This window comes from Rhinatrema bivittatum, chromosome 2, assembly GCF_901001135.1.
Source record: "Rhinatrema bivittatum chromosome 2, aRhiBiv1.1, whole genome shotgun sequence".
Classification (NCBI taxonomy): domain Eukaryota; kingdom Metazoa; phylum Chordata; class Amphibia; order Gymnophiona; family Rhinatrematidae; genus Rhinatrema; species Rhinatrema bivittatum.
Genome location: NC_042616.1, coordinates 791,991,035 through 792,012,700, shown reverse-complemented (window position 1 = coordinate 792,012,700; position 21,666 = coordinate 791,991,035). Strand labels below are relative to the sequence as shown.

Genomic DNA, 21,666 nt, shown 5'->3' with positions numbered 1-21,666 from the left:
TTTTAGCTTTCACTGTTCACCCTTTGTATAAAGAAAATCTTAGCTGTCTATGAAATACAAGGTACATCTGTATGCAGATAACATAGTACTTCAGTGTTCAGAGAAAAAAAACACTTTCTTGATTTACTGACTAAATTACAATCTGAATTTAATACAATTCAAAACTGTCTAAATCCCAGTAGATTGTACTTTAATACTAAGAAAACAAGAGCAGAGTTCTTATGTAATAGAAACTCATTGGATGAGCTTTCAAAGCTCAAATCTGTAACATTTTTTTTAAAATATCTTGGTCTCTGAATTAACCAGGCCTTAAACTTTGATTTCTACAAAAACAGTTTTCAAAAGCCATTCACCTAGGTAAATTGGCTGTTAGAAAACTAACGCACTGTATATGGGCAAAAGTATGCACAAGCATCAATGTCATGCCTGCCTTTACTCGTGAAACAAGTATGTGGGATCAGAGATGAAGTTAGGTCAGGTGCACGTAGGTTTACATTTTATTTTATTTATTTATTTATTTATTTGTTTATTTAAGATTTTTTAAAATACCGATGCTCAAGACCAAGTCTTATCGTACCGGTTTACAATAAACTAGGGGGCAAACCAGTTAACACTGAAAGCGAAAAGTTACATTACAACAGGGAATGTAGAACAGGGCTATTAGAAAAAAAGGGATAGATTAACAATTTCTAACTGGAGAGCCGTGCATGTAAGCAGAGAGCAGTTGCTTACATGGTAAATTATATACAATTTACACAGAGGAGTCGATTAGGCAATTATATAAGAGCGCAGTTAGCAGAAAACAGTTCCTTTGTGAGGCAGAAAGAGGATGCACCAGAGGAGAGTTGGTCCGTGTGGGTTACCATAAGGTTTCTTCAAGGATATGCTTGGGCGAACAGCCATGTTTTTAATTTTTTTCTGAATGTGATATGACAATGTTCCTGGCAGAGATCTGGCGGGAGAGAATTCCAGTGATGCGGACCAGCAGTTGATAGCGCTCGTTTTTCAGTGGCTTTATGTATAGCAGATTTGTTCGGGGGAACCTGGAGGGAGTCTCTGTATGCAGATCAGGTTGGTCTTGCTGAGGAGTGTGGTTTGAGGGGTATGGTGAGTTGGAGAGAGGATTGCTGAAACATTTTGTGAATGATGGTCAGTGTCTTGAAGAGAATTCTGTAGCGGATGGGTAGCCAGTGAAGTATTTTTAGAATCGGTGTGATGTGGTCCATACGGCAAGAGTTTGTGAGGATCCTGGCTGCAGCGTTTTGCAGCATCTGAAGAGGTTTGGTAGAAGAAGCCGGGAGACCAAGCAGAAGCGCATTACAATAATCAATCTTTGAAAATAGTATGGCTTGAAGGACCGAGCGGTAGTCATGGAAGTGAAGGAGAGGTCTTAACTGTTTTAGGACCTGTAGTTTGTAAAAGCCTTCTTTAGTGGTGTTGTTAATGAATTTTTTAAGGTTCATTCTGGAATCTAGGATGGCTCCAAGGTCTCTCACTTGATTTACTAATGGTGTATTAGTAGTGTTGGCTAGTGGGTTATTATCATTGGGGAAGATGACCAGCAGTTCAGTCTTGGATGTATTGAGAACAAGGCTGAGGCTTGTGAGAAGAAGATTGATAGCGTGTAGGCAGCTATTCCAATAGTTTAGAGTGTCGGAGATGGGATTCTTGATGGGGATTAGGATCTGCATGTCGTCCACATAAATGAAATAGGTGAGGTTGAGGTTATTGAGTAGTTGGCATAGGGGGAGAAGAAATATGTTGAATAGGGTCGGCAAGAGCGAGGAACCTTGGGGAACTCCTTGCTTGGCCGCTACAGGGGGAGACTCTTTGTTAATTATTTTTACTTTGTAATACCTGTCGCTTAGAAAGGATTTTAACCAGAGGAGTGCAGAACCTGAGATGCCTATTTCCATGAAACGGTTGATGAGGATTGTGTGGCTAACTGTGTCGAACGCTGCCGAGATGTCTAGCAGAGCTAGCAGGTATGATTGACCTTTGTCGAGGCCCATCAGGATGTTGTCCGTTAATGAGAGTAGGAGAGATTCTGTGTTTCTGTGTATCCTGAATCCGAATTGTGATGGGTATAGAATGTCGTGGGAGTCGAGGTAGTCTGTGAGGCGAGTATTGACCAGTTTTTCCATTAGCTTGGCTATGAAAGGTAGGTTGGCAATGGGACGAAAATTTATGGGGGTGGATGGGTCCAAGTTAGGTTTTTTTTTAGTAATGGTTTCAGAGAGGCTGTTTTTAAAGCGTCCGGGACTGTTCCGTGAGTGAGGGAACAATTTATGATGTTGGCCAGAAGTTTGGCGATGGTGTTTGGGATTGTGAGAAGGAATTTGGTCGGAAATTGGTCTATTGGGTGCAAAGAGGGCTTCATTTTCTTGATGATAGATTCGATTTCCAAGGATGATGTAGGATCAAAAGATTCTAGTGACCGTTTGTGTATCGATGGGGCGTGGTTTTGGTCAGGAGGAGACTGGGTGTTTGGAGTAGGGTTGGAAGATGTCAGCGGAATAAGTACATTTTTTATTTTGTTGTCGAAGAAAGCTGCCAGCTCAGAGGATTTGTTTTGTGCCTCTTCTTCTGGGATGATTGGAGGAATAGGGGTGGTGAGTGCTGCAACATATGAGAATAGTGTTTTTGGGTTGTATAGGAAGCCGTGAATTTTTTTGGCGTAGAAATCCCTTTTGGTACGAAGAATGGTGGCCCTATAGTAGCTCATTGCAGTTTTGTAGGAGGCCAGTGTGGAGGTGGTGGGATCCTTCCGCCAGTTTTGTTCTTTATGTTGTAGGTCTTGTTTGAGTTTTCTTAATTCTGATGAGAACCAGGGTTTTTTGTTAGTACGGGCAGGATTGATGTCTTTGAATATCAAGGGGCATATTTTATCAGCTGCTGAATGGGTGATAGTTAGCCAAGAGTTCATGGCGGTGTCCGCATTTGTGAGGTCCAGGTTAGTTAGGTCCTTGGTGAGAGTGTTGCTGAGGGCTTCCATGGAGCATGGTTTTCTGAATTGGATCGAGGATTTAGGGATGTTGGTGGTCGGTTTTTTTCTTTATGGAAAAAAAAATTTGGTTTTTTCTTTATTTTCAAAAGTTTGTGTTTGGTGTTTTTTTGTAGGGAAGAAGTATCTACTGAAAAAGCAGGTGCAAATCCCTCTGGATACATTTTCCCCAAGGCACTTTTCAAAGGGTAAATATGCTAATTTCCCTTAAGATCTAGTGTAAAGTCTGTAGGATGAAGTACCTAGGGACTTTTCACTTGCATAGTTTTGAAAAATGTCCCCCAACTCTAAATTATTTATAAATACTTGAGGTGAATTTTAAAAACCCGGCAAAAGTCAGGCTCGCGTGTGCCTACTGAATTATAAAAGCCACATAAATACACGCATATGTCCTGTTGCGTCAGAGGTGGACCCTTGGGCTGAGGTGGGGTTGACCCAACCCGCAGGCAAGGGCCTATGGGTCCCCACCATCAGCAGGTGGAGTAGGCTGAAGCTAGAGGCCACTAGAGCTTCACCTATACCAGCCCTCATTCTCCTCGGGTTGAGCCTTTGGGTGCCAGGGCCGGCAGGACTTAGGTGGGCCTCGAGATTAGCTAGAGATGAAAGGTGATTCAGCCCAGAGACAGCAGCTGGTAGATGGCATAGTCCTATTCTGGACTGGATTCGGTACTGGAACTCAGGCGCCAAAGGAACGATGAGGAACTGAAGGTGCTTGAGCAAAGGAAGGCCTAAGCTTTGTAAGTCCACGTCCAGAGGATAGGCAAGAGGAGGCGTCACTGACAGGCTAGGATCAGAGCCGATGGAGAGTAGAAGTTGTGGCAAGCAATGTGGAACTCTGGACACAGGAAAGTCTGTAGCGTAGTCATTCAAAGCAAGGGTCAGGGCATGGAGAAGGCAGGCATAGTCAATCAAGGTGGTAGTCATGGCTCGGAGAACGCAGGCGTAGTCAATCAAGGCAGTGTTCAGGGCACGGAGAAGGCAGGCGTGGTCTGGCGTAGCAGAGATCCGGGGGTGGAAAGCTGAAGAGTAGTCAGGCGTAGCGGAGGTCTGGGCTGGAGAGAAGCTGAAGAGTAGTCAGGTGTAGCGGAGGTCCAGGGCTGGAGAGAAGCTGAAGAGTAATCGGGCATAGCAGTAGTCAAATCCAAAGAGTCAGTCCAACACATAGACGAAACAGGAACAAGGAGAACAGGAACTGGGAACCACAGGATAACAGGAATACAACGAAGAAACGATTCTAAGATCAGCAACGAGTACTCAAGTACGAGGAGACCTGTTGCAAAGGCAACGCTATGTAGCGAGGCCTGAGTTTTTATACGCTGAAGAGTCTGATTTCAGCATCCAGGTCTGCACTCAGGTTCCCGCCGCGGACCCTTTAAAAGAATCAATGATGCGCACACACGCGCCTAGGAAGGGGCATGGCGCTGATGGTGGCATCTCTCCGCGGGCCACGCTGAGAGGCCCGATGAACAGGGACATCTTGGCTGGCAACACTGGGTAGCGTGGCAGGGCTGGAGGCACTGGAGGGGACCCGAGGTCGAAGCTGGTGGCCCACCGCCGCCAGTGAAGAGGAGCCAGAAGCTGGAGCCTGTCTGAAAAGCTGAGAGGGCCGTGCCGTGGGGCTGCTGTGGGCAGCACGCGTAACATGTCCTGCTTCACACACACCTCAAAATTTTTCAAAAAGAGGTGGTCTGGGCTAGACATGGGCATTTTGGGGCGTGGCCAAGAGATGTGCACATAAATACTTACATGCCTGGGTGCACACCCAGATCCCTTGCTGCGTAAGTTTACTTCTGTTATGGAGGAGGTGTAAGTTTAAAAAGAATTAGTCATTTCTCAGTGATTTAAAGGGCCTGGGATAAGTAGGGAGAGTGCAAACTATCAAACCAAGTGAGTTTGGAGGACCTAGCTGTTAACTGGTGGATGAACTGGTGAAACTGACAATGGCGTGGACACGCGCACCTTTTAAAATTCCCCAACTTATGTGGTAGAACCAGGATTTGCGTGCATAGGTTTGTGTCCACTTATAATTGGGCGCACACATGCTTGCGGTAAGGTTATTTTATAACATGCATGCATATATGCACGTAATTTATAAAATGGCCATGTATCTGTGTGCACGTCGACACACACATCCCTGTGTGTGCCTGTGCAACAGTATGAAAGTTACCGTCCCTGAGTGTTAAATCAAAAGGCTGGTTAATTACTGCCTTGAGACAAATAATATCCAGCAATCAGTGCTCCCACTAACTGATTATGGTATAAATATGTATTACATGACTCCTAATTCATAGTTTGACAGAGTAATGCAGCACACACAGGGCCCTTTATTTTCATTTTATTTATTTTCATTTGTATTTTATCCCAGAACTCCATGTTAAAACAAAAATGGAATTAGTTGAAAAATAACTTTTTGACTTATTTTTCTCCTGTGTGTTATAACAAAGTAAATTTTCCACTGAATTTTTTGTATATTTTGTATATATAATTATATATTTTGTATATATAAGTATAACCTTGAAATTCCCAGGGAAAATACAATAAAAACTGAAAATGAATGTCCTCTAAGCATACAATTGGATCTGTAAATCAGTCCGTAATGCTCTAGTGTCTACACATCACTCTCCTATAAATTAAATATATGAATTCCAGTGGAATGCAGTGTAAAAAAAAAAAATCCTTCTCTAAATTTGACACACAAATGTTACTCTGGACTTCCCGTCTTGTTTTGTCTTTGAAGTCCATTGATGTAGGACAGCAACGTTGCCTACGGGGAACCTAAAATGAGGTAGAAAGTCCTTTTCCGATTCTCTCTCAGCATCTTAGAATGAACTCCATCACATTTGAAGAGATGTTTTAACCTTAGAGTTTGATTTTCAGAACATCACTTAGAAGCTTCATAACTGGTTAGCCTGAGGCTGAAAGTTGTCCTAATTTGAAGCCTGTTATAATACAGCCATCTAGATTTAAGCCAGTTATTACTGTGCCAGCTATTCCACTGAAAATTACCACTAGCAGGTTAAGTTCCATTTCCCTCCCCTTCTGTCACTCTCTCCACCCCAACTATGCTTCCAGAAGTACCCATGGCCATCTAGTGACCATAATAGACTGTATTTAAGTACTCAGTGGGGTAAAATTTCAAAACCTTTGGTCTAGCTCAGGGGTGGGCAAATTATGGCCCGTGGGCCAAAACGGGCCCATATCTCCCTTTAAAAAGATATTTATTTACTGGCTTGCTAATGTGGAAGTGCTGTGTGTGTGTGTCTCTGGTGATGTCATTGGCAAAGGTGCGATGTCACGCATGCCTCTGCATGGACAGTGTGGGCCTTTTGAAGACATCACCAAACTAAAGGAGTAGCTGTTGCCTCTCTGTACCAGTAGCAGAGGCAACAGTCATGGTGCAGTAAATCAGGAGAGCCAACCACCATTGTGCAATAGAAGAAGAGGGAGCCACTGCTGCACAACAAAGGAGGAGCCAGCGGCTTCCCATGGGTAGATGAAGAGGGAGCTGCCCACAGCTGAAAAATGAGGCAACATCACCATCGTGTGCAGCCAAGAAGGAGCCAACCGCCATCACCACCTCTGAGTGCAAGTGGAAGAAGAGGGAGCCACCACTGCAAAGGACAATCCTGGATTGGAGAAGGGAGTAAAGAAGACTTGGAGGTAGGAGAAGGGGATGCTGGAATCTGGCTGATCTCAGTTTTTAATATATATGATAACATCCAGGCTACATAATAATAAAATAAATGCTACCATAATTCTGCATTGCAGTGTTAACAGAGTTTTTTGGGGGGTTACATAGCCTGGGAGCGTAAGTTCGTTTCTTGGGAGTGCAAGTATAAGTTATGGTTTTCCCTCTCCCCCACACACACTTTTCTCTTTCACTGGAGATTTGAAAGGGGGGGGGGGGGGGGGCGCCTGGTTCCTGGTGGCAGTGAGAGCCACAAATCTGTTCCTGAATGAATAAAAGGTTGCTCACCCCTGTTCTAGCTGACTGATTCCCAAAGTGAAGTAAGAACCCAAGACTTCCCATCCTGGGTCAGACCAAAGGTCCTTCAAGCCCAGTATCCTATTTCCAACAGCAGCCAATCCAGTAGACCCTTTTGAAAATCTACACCTTACCTCAGATCTGTTATAGATGATTATTAATCACATATTTGTAAATGTTCTGATTGGTAGTTTGTGAAATAGATACAATGTAACTGTTTTATTGTTTCACTCTTAATATGTTCCCCTGCTACCTGTGCAACACAGTTAAAAATAAATCTTGTGCCTTAATCTGGCTTCCCCAATAAATAATTTAAAATAAAATGTAAAATATCCTAATAGATAATATTTCCTGTTCTGTATTCTTCCTCTCTATATTCTGCTCATGGATACCATCTTAGTAGGAATAAAATCTACAGATCTGTCCTAGTCTTATCAAATACTTGAATCCCCCACTTTGAATCAGAGCTCACAGAGCTCACAGCTTGCCCAAGAACTGCAAACCTCAGTATAACTGAAGTGTTGATTCTAATTTTAAACCTTGCATTATAAAACTGGCATGTAGCCTAGAAGAGATTAATGATGACACATGCTAGTGCTTTTCCGCATTCCATTACATTATCAAACAGAAGCTTTTTAAAACATAAAAAACTCTATAAGAAAGGAAATGTATTCTTTGCTTCACACAGCAACTGATAGTTTTGCTAAAAGGATTACATGGAGTACATTTTTAAGTCACAGCCTCAACTGTAAATCTCAACATTTGGTGTCAGCGGTGTTCCAGCAACTAATCCCATTAATGAATAGCTCATTAATAGAAAAGTTCTATTTATAGAAAGAACACTTAGATCTTAAAGCTTCCCATCTTCTTTCTATCGTGTGCATTATGGCCGTTTAGGGCATATCTCACAGCTTAACACCAGGAAAGAAGGTGTAGTTATTCCAGCATTAAAAGCATGCGATAGTGTGCGTTATGCTTTCGCATGGTGCAATAATGCCTCTCATTTTCATTAATCCCGTCCCTTTCAATACATTTTCCAAATTTGCATTTGTGCCATGGACTGCGATAACTATCTTGTGCATTATGGCGTTATTGTGGGCCTTAACGCCATAATGCACTTTGATGAATGTCCCTGTTAGAGAATTATACCGTTGGTCTTTTTATTATAAGATATAGAAGTGTAAGACAATTCTTGCTATTAAGAACTTGAGAGAAGATTTTTCTGTAGTTATAAAACCAGCGGATAAGGAAGAAAGTGTGGTCATCCTGGACAAAGCACAATATGTATCTGAGGCAATACGACAGTTGAATGATGAGAAGTTTTATATTCCTTTGTTGGGTCCTACACTAACTAATCTGATATATATACTATATCGAGAACAGAAAAGGATTATTAATGAAAATCTGTTAATGTACCTGTATGAACCTCAGCTAATAGTTCCAGTATTGTATTTGGTGCCTAAATTCATAAATCCATGTGGTCTTCACTGGGATATCCAGTTGTATCTGGGGAGGGGTTCTCTATTTGAACTTCTCTAAATATTTGGATCATTTCTTGCAGCTGCGTGTGAGTAACATTCTGTCACACTTGAGGGATTCTTCTCATTTTATCAAATCTTTGGAAGAGGTTGATCAAAACTAACAGAATTGGTGGTTGGTCACAGCTGATATAGCTTCTCTTTATACTAACATTCCTCAAGATATATTGATTATTCGGGAAACATTAAAGCAGGACCATATGTCCAATTCATATATTCAATTTTGGATGTGATTAGCTGAGACTGTATTAACTGATCATAATATGTATCAACAGATGAAAGGTATTCCACTGGGGTCTCCCATGGCCTCATCGGTGACATGCCTATATGTTAGCCAATTTGAGAATCAATATGTATATGGTGGACCTTTTATGAAGTTCATTTCTACGTGGAAATATTTCATTGATGACATTTTTTATATGGACAGACCCATTTGATACACTTGTTGAATTTATGAACTGGCTTAACAATCAGAATAATAATCTGAAATTTGAATTTCACTATCATTTCAGTAAAATTTCATTTTTGGATCTTCTGATTAGAAAGGACATCAATGGTCTAACCACAACTCTTTATAGAAAAAAAAAGCTTCCATCCAAAACAATTTTTGTGTCTCCGTAGACTGTGTACAATCAATATTGAATATGTTAAGAGAGCAGGTGAACTCACTGATCGATTTCAAGAAAGAGAGGGTATTTCACTAAAATTATTAGGAGGGCATACAAATGTGCATTAAAAATTTGTTACTCACAGGTCAGTGATCTCAGATTTCTAGATTTGTGTGTACAATTCCTTATTCCAATCGCATGTCTCTAATTAAGGAAATTATACGTAGACATTGGCACATTGTAGCAGATGATCGAAGATTCAAGGAATTTCCTATATTTGCGTTTCTGAAAAATCGATCTCTATGAGATCAGTTGGTGAGATCTTCTACTCAACAATTCAAAAAATCACTTAAGACTTATCTATTTCAGAAAGCATATTCCTTATCTTCTAATTCATAATAAAAACATTCATTTATCCATTACAACAGTTCCATTTTTTACAATTCACATAATACCCATACGCAATTTATTTTTCATTCACTCTGTTTGTTATTTTATTGTTTAAAAAAACCGCAGGTCTTGAATGTTTATTGCATTATTATTTTAATTGTCAGTTTTAATTTGTTTTAACCGTTATGTTTTTATTATTATGCATGTTTGGTTGTAAACCGTTTTGATTAATTCTTTCGAATTGTAAAAGCGGTATATAAACATTTTTAAATAAATAAATAAATAAATGTTTACTGGTGGTCAGGAGGACCAAGGAATATGTGGTCAATTTAGGTGCGGGTCTTGTTCAATCTGTACCCATGCACTGGGTATATCTACTTTTAGAGGTCCACATATGACCTGTGAACAAATTTTGAAGAATCATTTCACATGTGTAATGCATGGCAAATTGTGTATTCCATTATTTGTCCCTGTCAATTCATTAACATTGGACAAACCAAGAGAAACATCAGAATACACATACACGAACACATAAGCTGCATCCGGACAAGAAGAATGCAAGCACCTTTAGTTGATCATTGTTTGGTGAAGCAACATTCTATAGATGATTTCAAGTTTTTTATTGTGTTTTGTTTGAATCAAGTATGGGGGGTAATATATCTCAACAACTCATTTGTATTGAACTGCAAATTATTTTTAATTGGGATACATTGGAACCCAATTTAAATTGGGAGGTGGAGTGGGTGGCTGTTTTATAAATGTTAAATCTTACAAATATGAACTTTATGAAATAGATCGTGTCTTATTTTATCAATTTAATAATTTTGTAAAGATTTTTTCAAAAAGATAATAGTCTTTTGAGACTAGGTTAGAGTTGATGATCTGTTTCGGTGACATCATAGACTGCAAGGGATGGGATAGAATTATTGAAACCGATCCTCTTTATAACAGTTTGCGGCAAGCGATACGCACACATGGCATTTTTCTCATTGAATATGGAAGATTCGCTATGTAACTTTGAAAGGCTACTAATGCATGCCAACAATAAAATAAAACACTACTTCTCAAGGTTAGTACAGCCTTTATATGCAACCAAGCACAGAAACTATTTATTCATATATATGAACCGTGTGTCATTAGATGTATATATTTAGATTGTTTATTCAGGGACTCAGTTCGAGCGGTGGGGAAATACATAGACCCACATGACAACTTGTCAGTTTTGTGAAATGCAAGTTTTTTAGATATAATATTGGTAGTAATATTTCTACAAGTTAAGTTATAGTTTTTTTGTTTGTAGGTGATGTAACTCTATATATTGTGACTACTGCTAGAATAGTTCATTGTGAAAGCACGCAGTACCCTGAACTAAGCTCAAACCCACGATAGTAAACTTAACAACATAACCTGCTCGTTTCAATTAACTTATTTTTGAAATTAATGAATAATTATCTCCCCTGAAGAAGTCACATATGCTCATTGTAGGGACATTAATTTCGGGATCTGCAAATAATAGATTACAGATGAAACTAGTAACTCAGATGATATGACTGTGGTCTTTATGTATATGGATTACTAGATTTAATGTTGGCAGGGCTGCTATTCTTTATTTCTCTTTCATTAATACTTACGGTAATTTTAGCAGGATGTGTATGAATGGATGTATGTTATGTACTTGTATTTTTATCTTGCAAACATATGTATAGCACGTGGATTTTGTGTTAGCATGATTTAAAATAAGGTGATATATATTCATTTATACATGTTTTTGTAATATACTTGTATTTAATATTTGTGATATATTTACAATGTAACTTTATACGATTCTTTCAAGTATAATAAAATTGTTCAGTATTATCCCTTATTACATTAAAATTTAATTCCTCTTTGTCTATTGGGCTTTTTTATTATAATACAAACAGAAAGGTATCTTGTTCTTTCATACATTATTTGTAAAAATGATTCTAAAATGTACAAAATCCCATATATGAATTGCAACACCTGAAAAACATAAATGGACTGGATGCAAATAATCTTAAGTATACTCATGTAAAGGTCCCAGCAGGTCACAAATGATCTCTTTTAGTTTATTAAAATAATCTGTAACCAAATAGACCCACTGCCAGTGGACAAAAAATAAATATGAAGAGCACAAAACATTTTGTTTATAGTCTAATGTTGATGCCAAAGCTGAGGATTGGGAGTACCTGTTTTGCTTTGTGCTAGTTTTTTTGTTTGTTTCTTTTTTTTTCCCCTTCTCTATTATTGAATCTTGGGGCCAGCATCTGTTTCTTTTTACAAGTTTGACTAGTATTTGTATATTTTGGAAAATTAGATAAAAAGAACAAAAACCATGAAAGTATTTCTCTTTCAAATGTGCTAAGAGTGCCACGAAAATGAGAAAAACTTTGAAACCATTCAAATTGTAGGATCAGTGGAAATCTGACAAGATCTTGTTTTGGCACCTTTATGCTTGCTTTGTCCCAGAGGGAACATTAAACTACACATTTTTACCAGGATAATAAACTTGCTGGGCAGACTGGATGGGCCATTTGGTCTTTTTCTGCCTTCATTTCTATGTCTCTATAAAATACTCAGTTTTAAAATGCCACAGGAAGAATCATAAGTGCCTCCATCCTATTCCTTATTTGTTTAAATCAAATGCTCTAGCAGGTTTTCTCGTATTGGTCCCAAAAGAAAATTCAGGCAAATTGTTGAAGCTGTGAAACATAAAACAGCCTGGTGGCAGAACACACTGAATAAAATACCAGCACTATTATAATATTTGGCCATGCACAAATGGAGAATAAACACAAGCCCCAGGACTAACATTCCTCTGAAAAAAGATATATACTGAGACAGAAATAAGCCTACATATACATTCTATGTTCTGACTGGTAAAATAAAATAAAAGCATAAAGAAGTGGAAAATTCTGTTCAGTGAGCTCAATATTGCTAAAGCAACCAATCCACTTTCCAATTCAGGCTAGGGGGATGACCAGTCTTCAATCTAAAAATGCACTCCTGCTCTTTCTGCACTAAAATAATGTATTGATTCCCTCTTGCCAACTGAGGAATATTTGATCAATAGAACTATAATGTAGATCAGCAAATAGATGCCTTGCATCAATACACTAGTACACTAGAGATGCACATGCAAATTGTGCTAATAGATTGGTAATGAACTCATAAGCTTTTATCATCATAGTAGCTGCCACTAAATTTACCGAAACTCTCAGGCTTTGGTAAATGTAGCAGAGCCACATGATAGGCATTAAATATAACCATGCTAACACTTAACTTGGGGGGAAGCTAAGTAATTGGGGCCTACTCCCTGGAAATCGAGTTGGCCCTCTGGGCCCGATCCTCTTTTTCTCCCAGAACAAATGCATTTCCTATTGCCCTCTAACTCCACCTCGCTCCAATAACAAAAGCCCCTCCACAAGATCTAATACATTGGAAAGAAGCACTAGGCAGCACCATTTTAGAATACAGTATCCATGCCAGCAGGAAGGCCATTGAAGATAGAGTGGAACCTCTAGGTTGGTAAGTGACCATTTCATAAGAAGGCAGAAAATAAACATAAGAACATAAGAAATTGCCATACTGGGTCAGACCAAGAGTCCATCAAGCCTAGCATCCTGTTTCCACATTGGCCAATCCAGGTTACAAGTACCTGGCAAGTACCCAAACACTTAGTATATCTCATGCTACTGCCAGTAATAGCAGTGGCTATTTTCTAAGTCAGCTTGATTAATAGTAGTTAATGGACTTCTCCTCCAAGAACTTATCCAAATCTTTTTTAAACCCAGCTACACTAACTGCACTAACCACATCCGCTGGCAACAAATTCCAGAGCTTAATTATACGTTGAGTGAAAAAGAATTTTCTCCGATTAGTTTTAAATGTGCTACTTGCTAACTTCACGGAGTGCCCCCTAGTCCTTCTATTATCCAAAAGAGTAAATAACCGATTCACATCTACCCGTTATAGACCTCTCATGATTTTAAAGACCTCTATCTTATCCCCCCTCAGCCGTCTCTTCTCCAAGCTGAACAGCCCTAACCTCTTTAGCCTCATAGTGGAGCTATTCCATCCCCTTTATCATTTTGGTCGTCCTTCTCTGTTCCTTCTCCATCGCAGCTTTATCTTTTTTGAGATGTGATGTTTACTGACCCTCCTAGAGGGTCTTTTATTGGGGGTGGTGAGATTGGAGGAGGATTGGATCACCGTGGAGAAACTTGCTTGGTATTATGAAGAAGAAAATACGAAGGAGCCCCCATGCTAACAGATCCTTTCACTTTGAGCCTGTTAGCATGAGAAATGGAGATATGCACAGCATGCAGACACTAAAATGTTTATGCTTATACTTTAGTGTAGGGACATTGTATATCAATAATATAGTGACTAAGGGTAATTTATAAATGGACTACGTAGTGACTTGGACCCTGTGTTTTGCACTGAAAGTTGAAATAAATAGAAACAAATACTTAAAATATTCATCTATATTAGCTTAGAGAATCTGGTCTATTGTATAAATACTTGCAGTGCTAGTAAAATATCAGGTAGCTAGCCATCAATATCTAGTAAGATGCCTTCAACTACCTGATACATGATTATATTCCTAGTAAACAATCAAATATAGATGATTAAAAATGTCTATATGAAATATGTTGCACACGGCAATATTTATTTCAAGTAAAAGTCTGTAATGCATTATGGGGTAGATTTTAAAAAAGAGCGCGCTGGCTTACATGTGCACACGCTGCCCGACGCACACACATGTACGCCCGATTTTATGGCTTGTTTAATGATTGTGCTATTATATGATGTATAATAGTTTAATTTGAAACTCATTAAAAATAAGACATGTTTTTTCTGATCATTAATGCTTTCTTAAAATGGTACACATCTTACAAATTCTGATTAATATATGCTGTCTGTTTCTTACATCATATCAGAGTTTCTGGTATATTTCAGCAGGCATCTCTGTGCAAAAGAACAGCTAAAGACAAAAAAAAATAACTTTGAGAAATTGAAAATTAATTTTTGTTGATATTAAAAAAGGTCTCTGATATTTTTTGAAATATCATTAACTATTTGTTATTGATTCTCTAAACAGAGGTTTACATTTAGATAATAATGTTTCAATTCCTGTTTTATAAAAGGAAGACTTGGAAACCGCATTATATATGTACAAAGACTGCTCCAGAGATATCCCTGCTTACTATCAGGTCGATCCAGTAAAGTGTGCTCCGTCGGAGCGCACTGTCACCCTGCTCTGGACGCGTGTTTTCCCTTACCCCTTATTCAGTAAGGGGAGGAAAACACGCGGCCCACCCGCGGCACCTAATAGCGCCCTCAACATGCAAATGCATGTTGATGGCCCTATTAGGTATTCCCGAGCGATCCAGTAAGTAAAATGTGCAGCCAAGCCGCACATTTTACTCTAAGAAATTAGCGCCGCCCAAAGGTCGGCGCTAATTTCTTCCGGCGCCAGGGAAGTGCACAGAAAAGCAGTAAAAACTGCTTTTCTGTGCACCCTCCGACTTAATATCATAGCGATATTAAGTCGGAGGTCCCCAAAAGTAAAGAAAAGTAAAAAAAAAAAAATAATAATTTTGAATTTGGCCCGCGGCTGTCGGGCCGAAAACCGGACGCTCAATTTTGCCGGTGTCCGGTTTCCGAGCCCGTGGCTGTCAGCGGGCTCGAGAACTGACGCCGGCAAAATTGAGCGTCGGCTGTCAAACCCGCTGACAGCCGCCGCTCCAGGCCAAAAGGAGGCGCTAGGGACGCGCTAGTGTCCCTAGCGCCTCCTTTTCCTCGTTTGCACCGCGTCGCCTAATTTAAATACTGGATCGCTCGCACCGGCGAGGGGCCGGTGCGCGCGCCGGGAGAGCGGGCGTTAGTCCGCTCTCCCACGGACTTTACTGGATCGGGCTGTATATAAATAACTCATAAGAACATAAGAAATTGCCATGCTGGGTCAGACCAAGGGTCCATCAAACCCAGCATCCTGTTTCCAACAGTGGCCAATCCAGGCCATAAGAACCTGGCAAGTACCCAAAAACTAAGGAGATCCCATGCTACTGATGCAATTAATAGCAGTGGCTATTCCCTAAGTAAACTTGACCTTTTAACCATGCCGGTAATCGTTTTGCCTTCCTTCCACCTTTCTTAATGTGTGTATACATATGGACTGCACCTCTAGGATTGTATTTTTAAACAATGTCCAAGCCTGTTGAACACGTTTAACCTTTGCAGCTGCACCTTTCAGGTTTTTTCTATTTTCCTCATTTTATCAAACTTTCCCTTTTGAAAGTTTAGTGTTAGAGCTGTAGATTTACTTATTGTCCCCCTTCCAGTTATTAGTTTAAATTTGATCATGTTATGATCACTGTTGCCAAGTGGCCCCACCACCATTACCTCTCTCACCAAATCCTGCGTTCCTCTAAGAATTAAATCTAAAATAGCTCCCTCTCTTGTTGGTTCCTGAACCAACTGCTCCATGAAGCAGTCATTTATTACATCCAAGAGCTTTATGTTTCTAGCAAGTCCTGATGTTACATTTTCCCAGTCAATATTGGGATAATTGAAATCTCCCATTATTATTGCACTGCCAAATTGATTAGCTTCCCTGATTTCTCTATTTCATTATCTGTCTGACCATTTTGTCCAGGTGGATGATAATATATTCCTATCACTATACTCATACCCAACACACATGGGATTTCTATCTATTTAGATTCTACTGAGCATTTAGTCTCTTGTATGAACTCAGTGTGGTTATCTCTTTTGTAGCTTGGAGTGGTATTTGTAGATTCTAAAATATAGGACATTGAAGCAAAACTGAGATATTCTCTTTTATCAGAATCATGAGGTATCACACTTGCAACGGGGGCTGCGTCTTAGTGACTATGGGGTAGATTTTATAAATTTGCTCGAGTGCGTATTTTTGTTCACGCACCAGGCGCGAACAAAAGTACACAGGATTTTATAAGATACGTGCGTAGCTTATAAAATCCGGGGTCGGCGCACGCAAGGGGGTGCACATTTGTGCAACCTGCGTGCGCCGAGCCCGGCGCGTGCTGCCTGTTCCCTCCAAGGGCGCGCCAGCAGCCCGGGTAGGGCTGCTGGCGCGCCATCACCCGACCCGGGGGCTGGTCTGGAGGTTTCGACCACGCCCCCAGGCCGGCGCCATGCCCCCGGTCCAGCCCCAAACTGGCCCTGGACACTCCCCCGGAAACGCCCCGGACACGCCCCCTCCCCGCCCCTTTTACGAAGCCCCGGGGCTTATGCGCGTCCCGGGGCTGTACGCGCGCCGGCGGCCTGTGCAAAATAGGTGCGCCGGCGCGCAGGGCATTTAAAATCCGGCCCTCTATATATTGCATGAATATAGATCATAAAAATACTACACAAGTTAATACCTCTATGAAAATGTAATATTAATACTTCATCATCATTGTACTACAGTGCAAATCTGCATGAGGCATATCTTTGTTGATCAAGCCACATGTTAGCTGTATATCACGCGTTGCATTTATAAGCTATCATTATTGAAACAGATACAACATTTTTATATCTATGGGAATATTCAGGACACTGCTTCAGTGATTGGTTTTGAGTCACCTCGATTATTGTTCAACGTTGCTAGTGGGTTTGCCAGATAATTTACTGAGAACACTGAAGCGAATGCAGAATGCTGCGGTGTGGTTTTTTTTTAGGTCTGCCCAAACTTGAGTATCTATCATCTGCATTGGCTACCAGTAAAACCTAGGCCAAGGTTTCATCTGATGGTTATGGTACACAAGTTGTTGTTTATGGGGGTAGATTATGATTTGAAGGAACATACTGTCAGATTATACCCCAATTAAAGCTTTGCTTTCACAAACTATGAGTTTATTGAACATGCATTCAATGAATGAGGGCGAGTTATCTCAGACTCGATCTAGAGCTTTCTCAGTTGATTGCACGAGCACAGTGGAACAATTTGCCAGTTGAGCTGAGGGGAATGTAGGATATGAAAGATTTTAGGAGGGGGATAAAAATACCTTTTTTCAGGAAACATATTGTATTAATGAGATGTCTTAATTTTATGCAGTACTTATAGGTGTGATTTGTTTTAATTGTTTGTAGTTATGTATTATGAATGTATTTATGTGGACAATTTATAAATTTGGAAGTTGTAGAATACAAGTATTTTAAATAAAATAATTTCACAGTGGAAATTTAAGATACACAGCAATTTGTTTTCCTGTTAATGATGATAATATAAATTGTGACCAGAGCATTTCTGTAAGTACTGTGAAAATACTGAATGAACGTTTAGCTCAAAGTGAGATTTCTTTAAAGTAATCTGCTCTGTCCAAACTGCTAATTCTCATGGAAAGTTTACTCATTCAGAAAATGTAATTGGAAAATATCACAGGGAAATATTGACTGCATAAAGCTATGAAGTATGGGGGTTTCTACAGTAGCTTTAGCTTATCAATTAAGTACATTAGTGGCACAGTTTAATTTATAAAGTAGCATGCTGCCATGCAATGATGAAGTATTGGTGTTGCTGTACTTGATATTGTGTACAATTGATATTTTTATTGCCAACAATTCATGTTTCATATCAGGTAGGTTATGAAACCATAAGAACATAAATTGCTATACTGGGTCAGACCGAGGCACCATCATACCCAGCATCCTGTTTCCAATAGTGGCCAGTCCAGGCTACAAGTACCTACCAAGTACCAAAACTCTAAGTATATCCCATACTACTGATGCCAGTAATAGCAGTTCCATAAGTCAGCTTGATTAATAGCAGTTTTTGGACTTTTCCTCCAGGAAATTATCCAAACCTTTTTTAAACCCAGCTACACTAACTGCACTATCCTACTCCTGGGGGAATTCTGTGCAAAAAAAAGTGGAAAATTCTGCAACAAAAAGTAGAAAATTCTGCACACACATTTTCTAAATTCTGCAAAATTCTGCACATTTGTCAAAATAAAATATATTTTGCAAATTATTCTGCATTTCAGTGCAATCCAGCATTTTCATTTAAATAATAGTACAGAAAACAAAGAGCCCTCACATTTTTCTCACTTAGTGATTTCCTTCTGTCAGAAAGTACCAAACTGAACAGAGAATGTTTACCTTCTTCATTTGAGAATCAGTCTTCTTTATGACTCTGAATGATTTTCAAAGTTTCATAACATCTGTCACACACATGTTCTGTCTCCCCAAATACAACTCTCTCTCACACACACACACACACACACACACACACACACACACACACTCCGACGGAGCGCACTGTTAACGCTCTGTTGGATGCATGTTTTCGACGTGCTAGCGTTACCCCTTATTCAGTAAGGGGCCGAAAACGCGCGTCCAACCCCCCGAAACTAATAGCGCCCGCAACATGCAAATGCATGTTGATGGCCCTATTAGGTATTCCCGCGCGATTCAGAAAACAAAATGTGCAGCCAAGCCGCACATTTTGCTTTCAGAAATTAGCGCCTACCCAAAGGTCAGCGCTAATTTCTTCGGGCACCAGGAAAGTGCACAGAAAAGCAGTAAAAACTGCTTGTCTGTGCACCCTCCGACTTAATATCATGGAGATATTAAGTCTGAGGTCCCAAAAGTTTCCAAAAGTAAAAAAAAAATAAATAAATTTGAAGTTGACCCGCAGCTGTCGGGTTGAAAACCGGATGCTCAATTTTGCTGGCGTCCGGTTTCTGAGCCCGTGGCTGTCAGCGGGCTCGAGAACCGATGCCAACAAAATTGAGCATCTGCTGTCAAACCCGCTGACAGCCGCTCCTCCGGTCCAAAAGGAGGCGCTAGGGACGCGCTAGTGTCCCTAGCACCTCATTTTGCCTGTTTTTACCGCCGGGCCTAATTTGAATAGTGAATCGCCCGCACAGGAGAGTGGCTTGTGCGCGTGCGGGGAGAGTGGGCATTCGCCCGCTCTCCCGCAGACTTTACTGTATCGGCCCGAAAGGCTGCAGACCTTTGGCCCAGAACAAATGGAAATATGAATCCCCTGGGCTTCTGCCCTATCCCCATTCACCTGCTTTCTCCTCATACTTTGAGCCCACTTCCCCTTCCCCTCCCTTCTCTCTTTCCCCTCCCCCTCTTTCTCTCTCTCTCTCTCTCTTTCTCCCTTCTCCCTTTCTCTCTTTCTGATTGTAGGGTCCTGGCCTTAGCAAGGTGCAACTTGCTAACCTCACCCCTGCCGTGCTGCCTCTGCTGTCCATGCAGGAACTTCGCCAGTCCTGCGATGCCTCTGCTCTCTATGCATGCCGCCTGTGCCGCGATGACTTCACTCTCCCGCGATGGATGCAGTCCATGTGCAGCAAACCTTGCCTGTGCCGCGATGCTTCTGGTTTTGCCTCCTCTTCCGGCAAAGCATTCGGAAGAGAGAAGCACACGGCTGCAGTGGATTCTGCGAGGCGAGGGAGGAAATCCGCGGGAAGGAAGAATTCTGCGCAAATTCTGCATTCCGCAGGACTACTAACCACATCCTCTGGCAGCAAATTCCAGAGTTTAATTGTGCATTGAGTGGAAAAGAATTTTCTACAATTTGTTTTGAATGTTCTACTTGCTAACTTCATGGAATGCCCCCTAGTCCTTGTGCTATCTGAAAGAATAAACAGCCGATTCACATTTACCCGTTCTAGTCCTTTCATGATTTTATACACCTCTATCAATCCCCTCTCAGCCATTTCTTCTCTAAGCTGAACAGTCCTAACCTCTTTAGCCTTTCCTCATAGAGGATCCATTCCATCCCCTTTATCATTTTGGTTGTCCTTCTCTGTAACTTCTCCAGTGCAATTAATTCTTACTTGAAAAGCTTTCAAGTTAAGTCATAAGGCGAGGCATTATTAGAAAAATCTAAAGTAAAAAACAGAAAAGTAAGTCTGAAGCTTATTTTCTAAATATATGTGTGGAGGTTGTGATTTGTTTTATAGCTTTTATGAGTTCTGGATCTCCAAAACATGGTTATGAGCTAGTACTTTATATTAATTAACTTTTCTGGCAGTGTAATTGAGAGCTATCTATACTGATTGAAATAATCGGTCCTACAGACCTGAAAGAGCATCAGCAATGGAAATTTTCTCTGTGCTATTATCCTCCTTTTAACATCAGTAAGCAGAGGCAGAAACTTATCAGAGAAAAAGGCCTTTGAAATGCTTCTCTTAATGCAGCAGATGGTGTGCAGTTCCTTTACCAAGTGTCTGTTAAATAGAAAGCAGCCATTAACTGCATTTGTCGTGATCTCATTGATGTCACTGCATTGGTGAAACAGAGGTTCAGCAATTTTTTTAAGGCTTCTGAATACTCGGGTGCATGTTTGTATGCAAAATATGGCTACTGATAAAGTCGTCTTTGACACGCTGTACGTTTTGAAACCTAGCAAAAGCACTTGATCACGAACAGTTGGGATAATGGACAATAATGAGGCTAATGCAGTTATTCTGTTTATACTAAATATAAGTAATTTTCTCAATCAAAAGTATTAAATCAAATGCATTTTTCTTTGGTTATATGAAGGCAAGAGTTCACATGTTGCAAATGGTGATATTTGTTTGGATATTTCTAGTGCAGCTCTGCAGGGATATAAAATAAATTAATACAATTACTGTTGAAGGAAAGGGATGTGAAGAGCGAAGTTGGTCTGTTTGAGAACCGCCCTCTTCCACCTGGCTAAAAGAGATGCTCACTTGAGTGTGTCTAGATCAGTTGCCCATCTGTGTGCTCAGTTGCCCATACAGATATTTGCTACAAAATTCATGAGCACTTTATGCCAGCTAATGTTCAAAGTGAAAAATCCTCAGACAGCTTCTGTTTGAAAGCTTTCTATGAAGTGTGCAAGGTAAAAGCGCATGTGGACTGCAAGCAGGTGAGTTATGGGAAATTGGCATTACAGGATATCTTCTCATCTATAGGATATGTACTAATTTACGCCCTCGGAAGTTCATCATTTAAACAAAAAGAAACTACAGGAGAGTATTTCATATCCTGCAGAGGACGTAATCCAAAATTGATAATCTGAGTTGATAAATTTAAAAATGTTGTGAATAATATACAATGGAGAGTGATAGGTATCAGTTTATTCTGAAAAAAGGAGAATGACCAGGTAAGTTGTTA

General features: G+C 40.3%; 1 protein-coding gene across 5 annotated transcripts in view; it reads left to right on the top strand.

Annotated features, from left to right (window-relative positions):
- TRAPPC9 (trafficking protein particle complex 9) overlaps positions 1 to 21,666 on the top strand; it is a 1,860,352-nt gene that overhangs the window by 1,170,343 nt on the left and 668,343 nt on the right. The window contains exon 22 of one of the 5 annotated variants that reach the window (XM_029592075.1): positions 10,477 to 11,261. The exons of the other annotated variants lie outside the window; for them this stretch is intronic. Within the exon in view, the coding sequence (XP_029447935.1) occupies positions 10,477 to 10,679 (203 nt within the window). The 3' untranslated portion in view covers positions 10,680 to 11,261. Of the gene's footprint in view, positions 1 to 10,476; positions 11,262 to 21,666 lie in introns of those variants that run through there. 5 annotated transcript variants of the gene reach the window in all.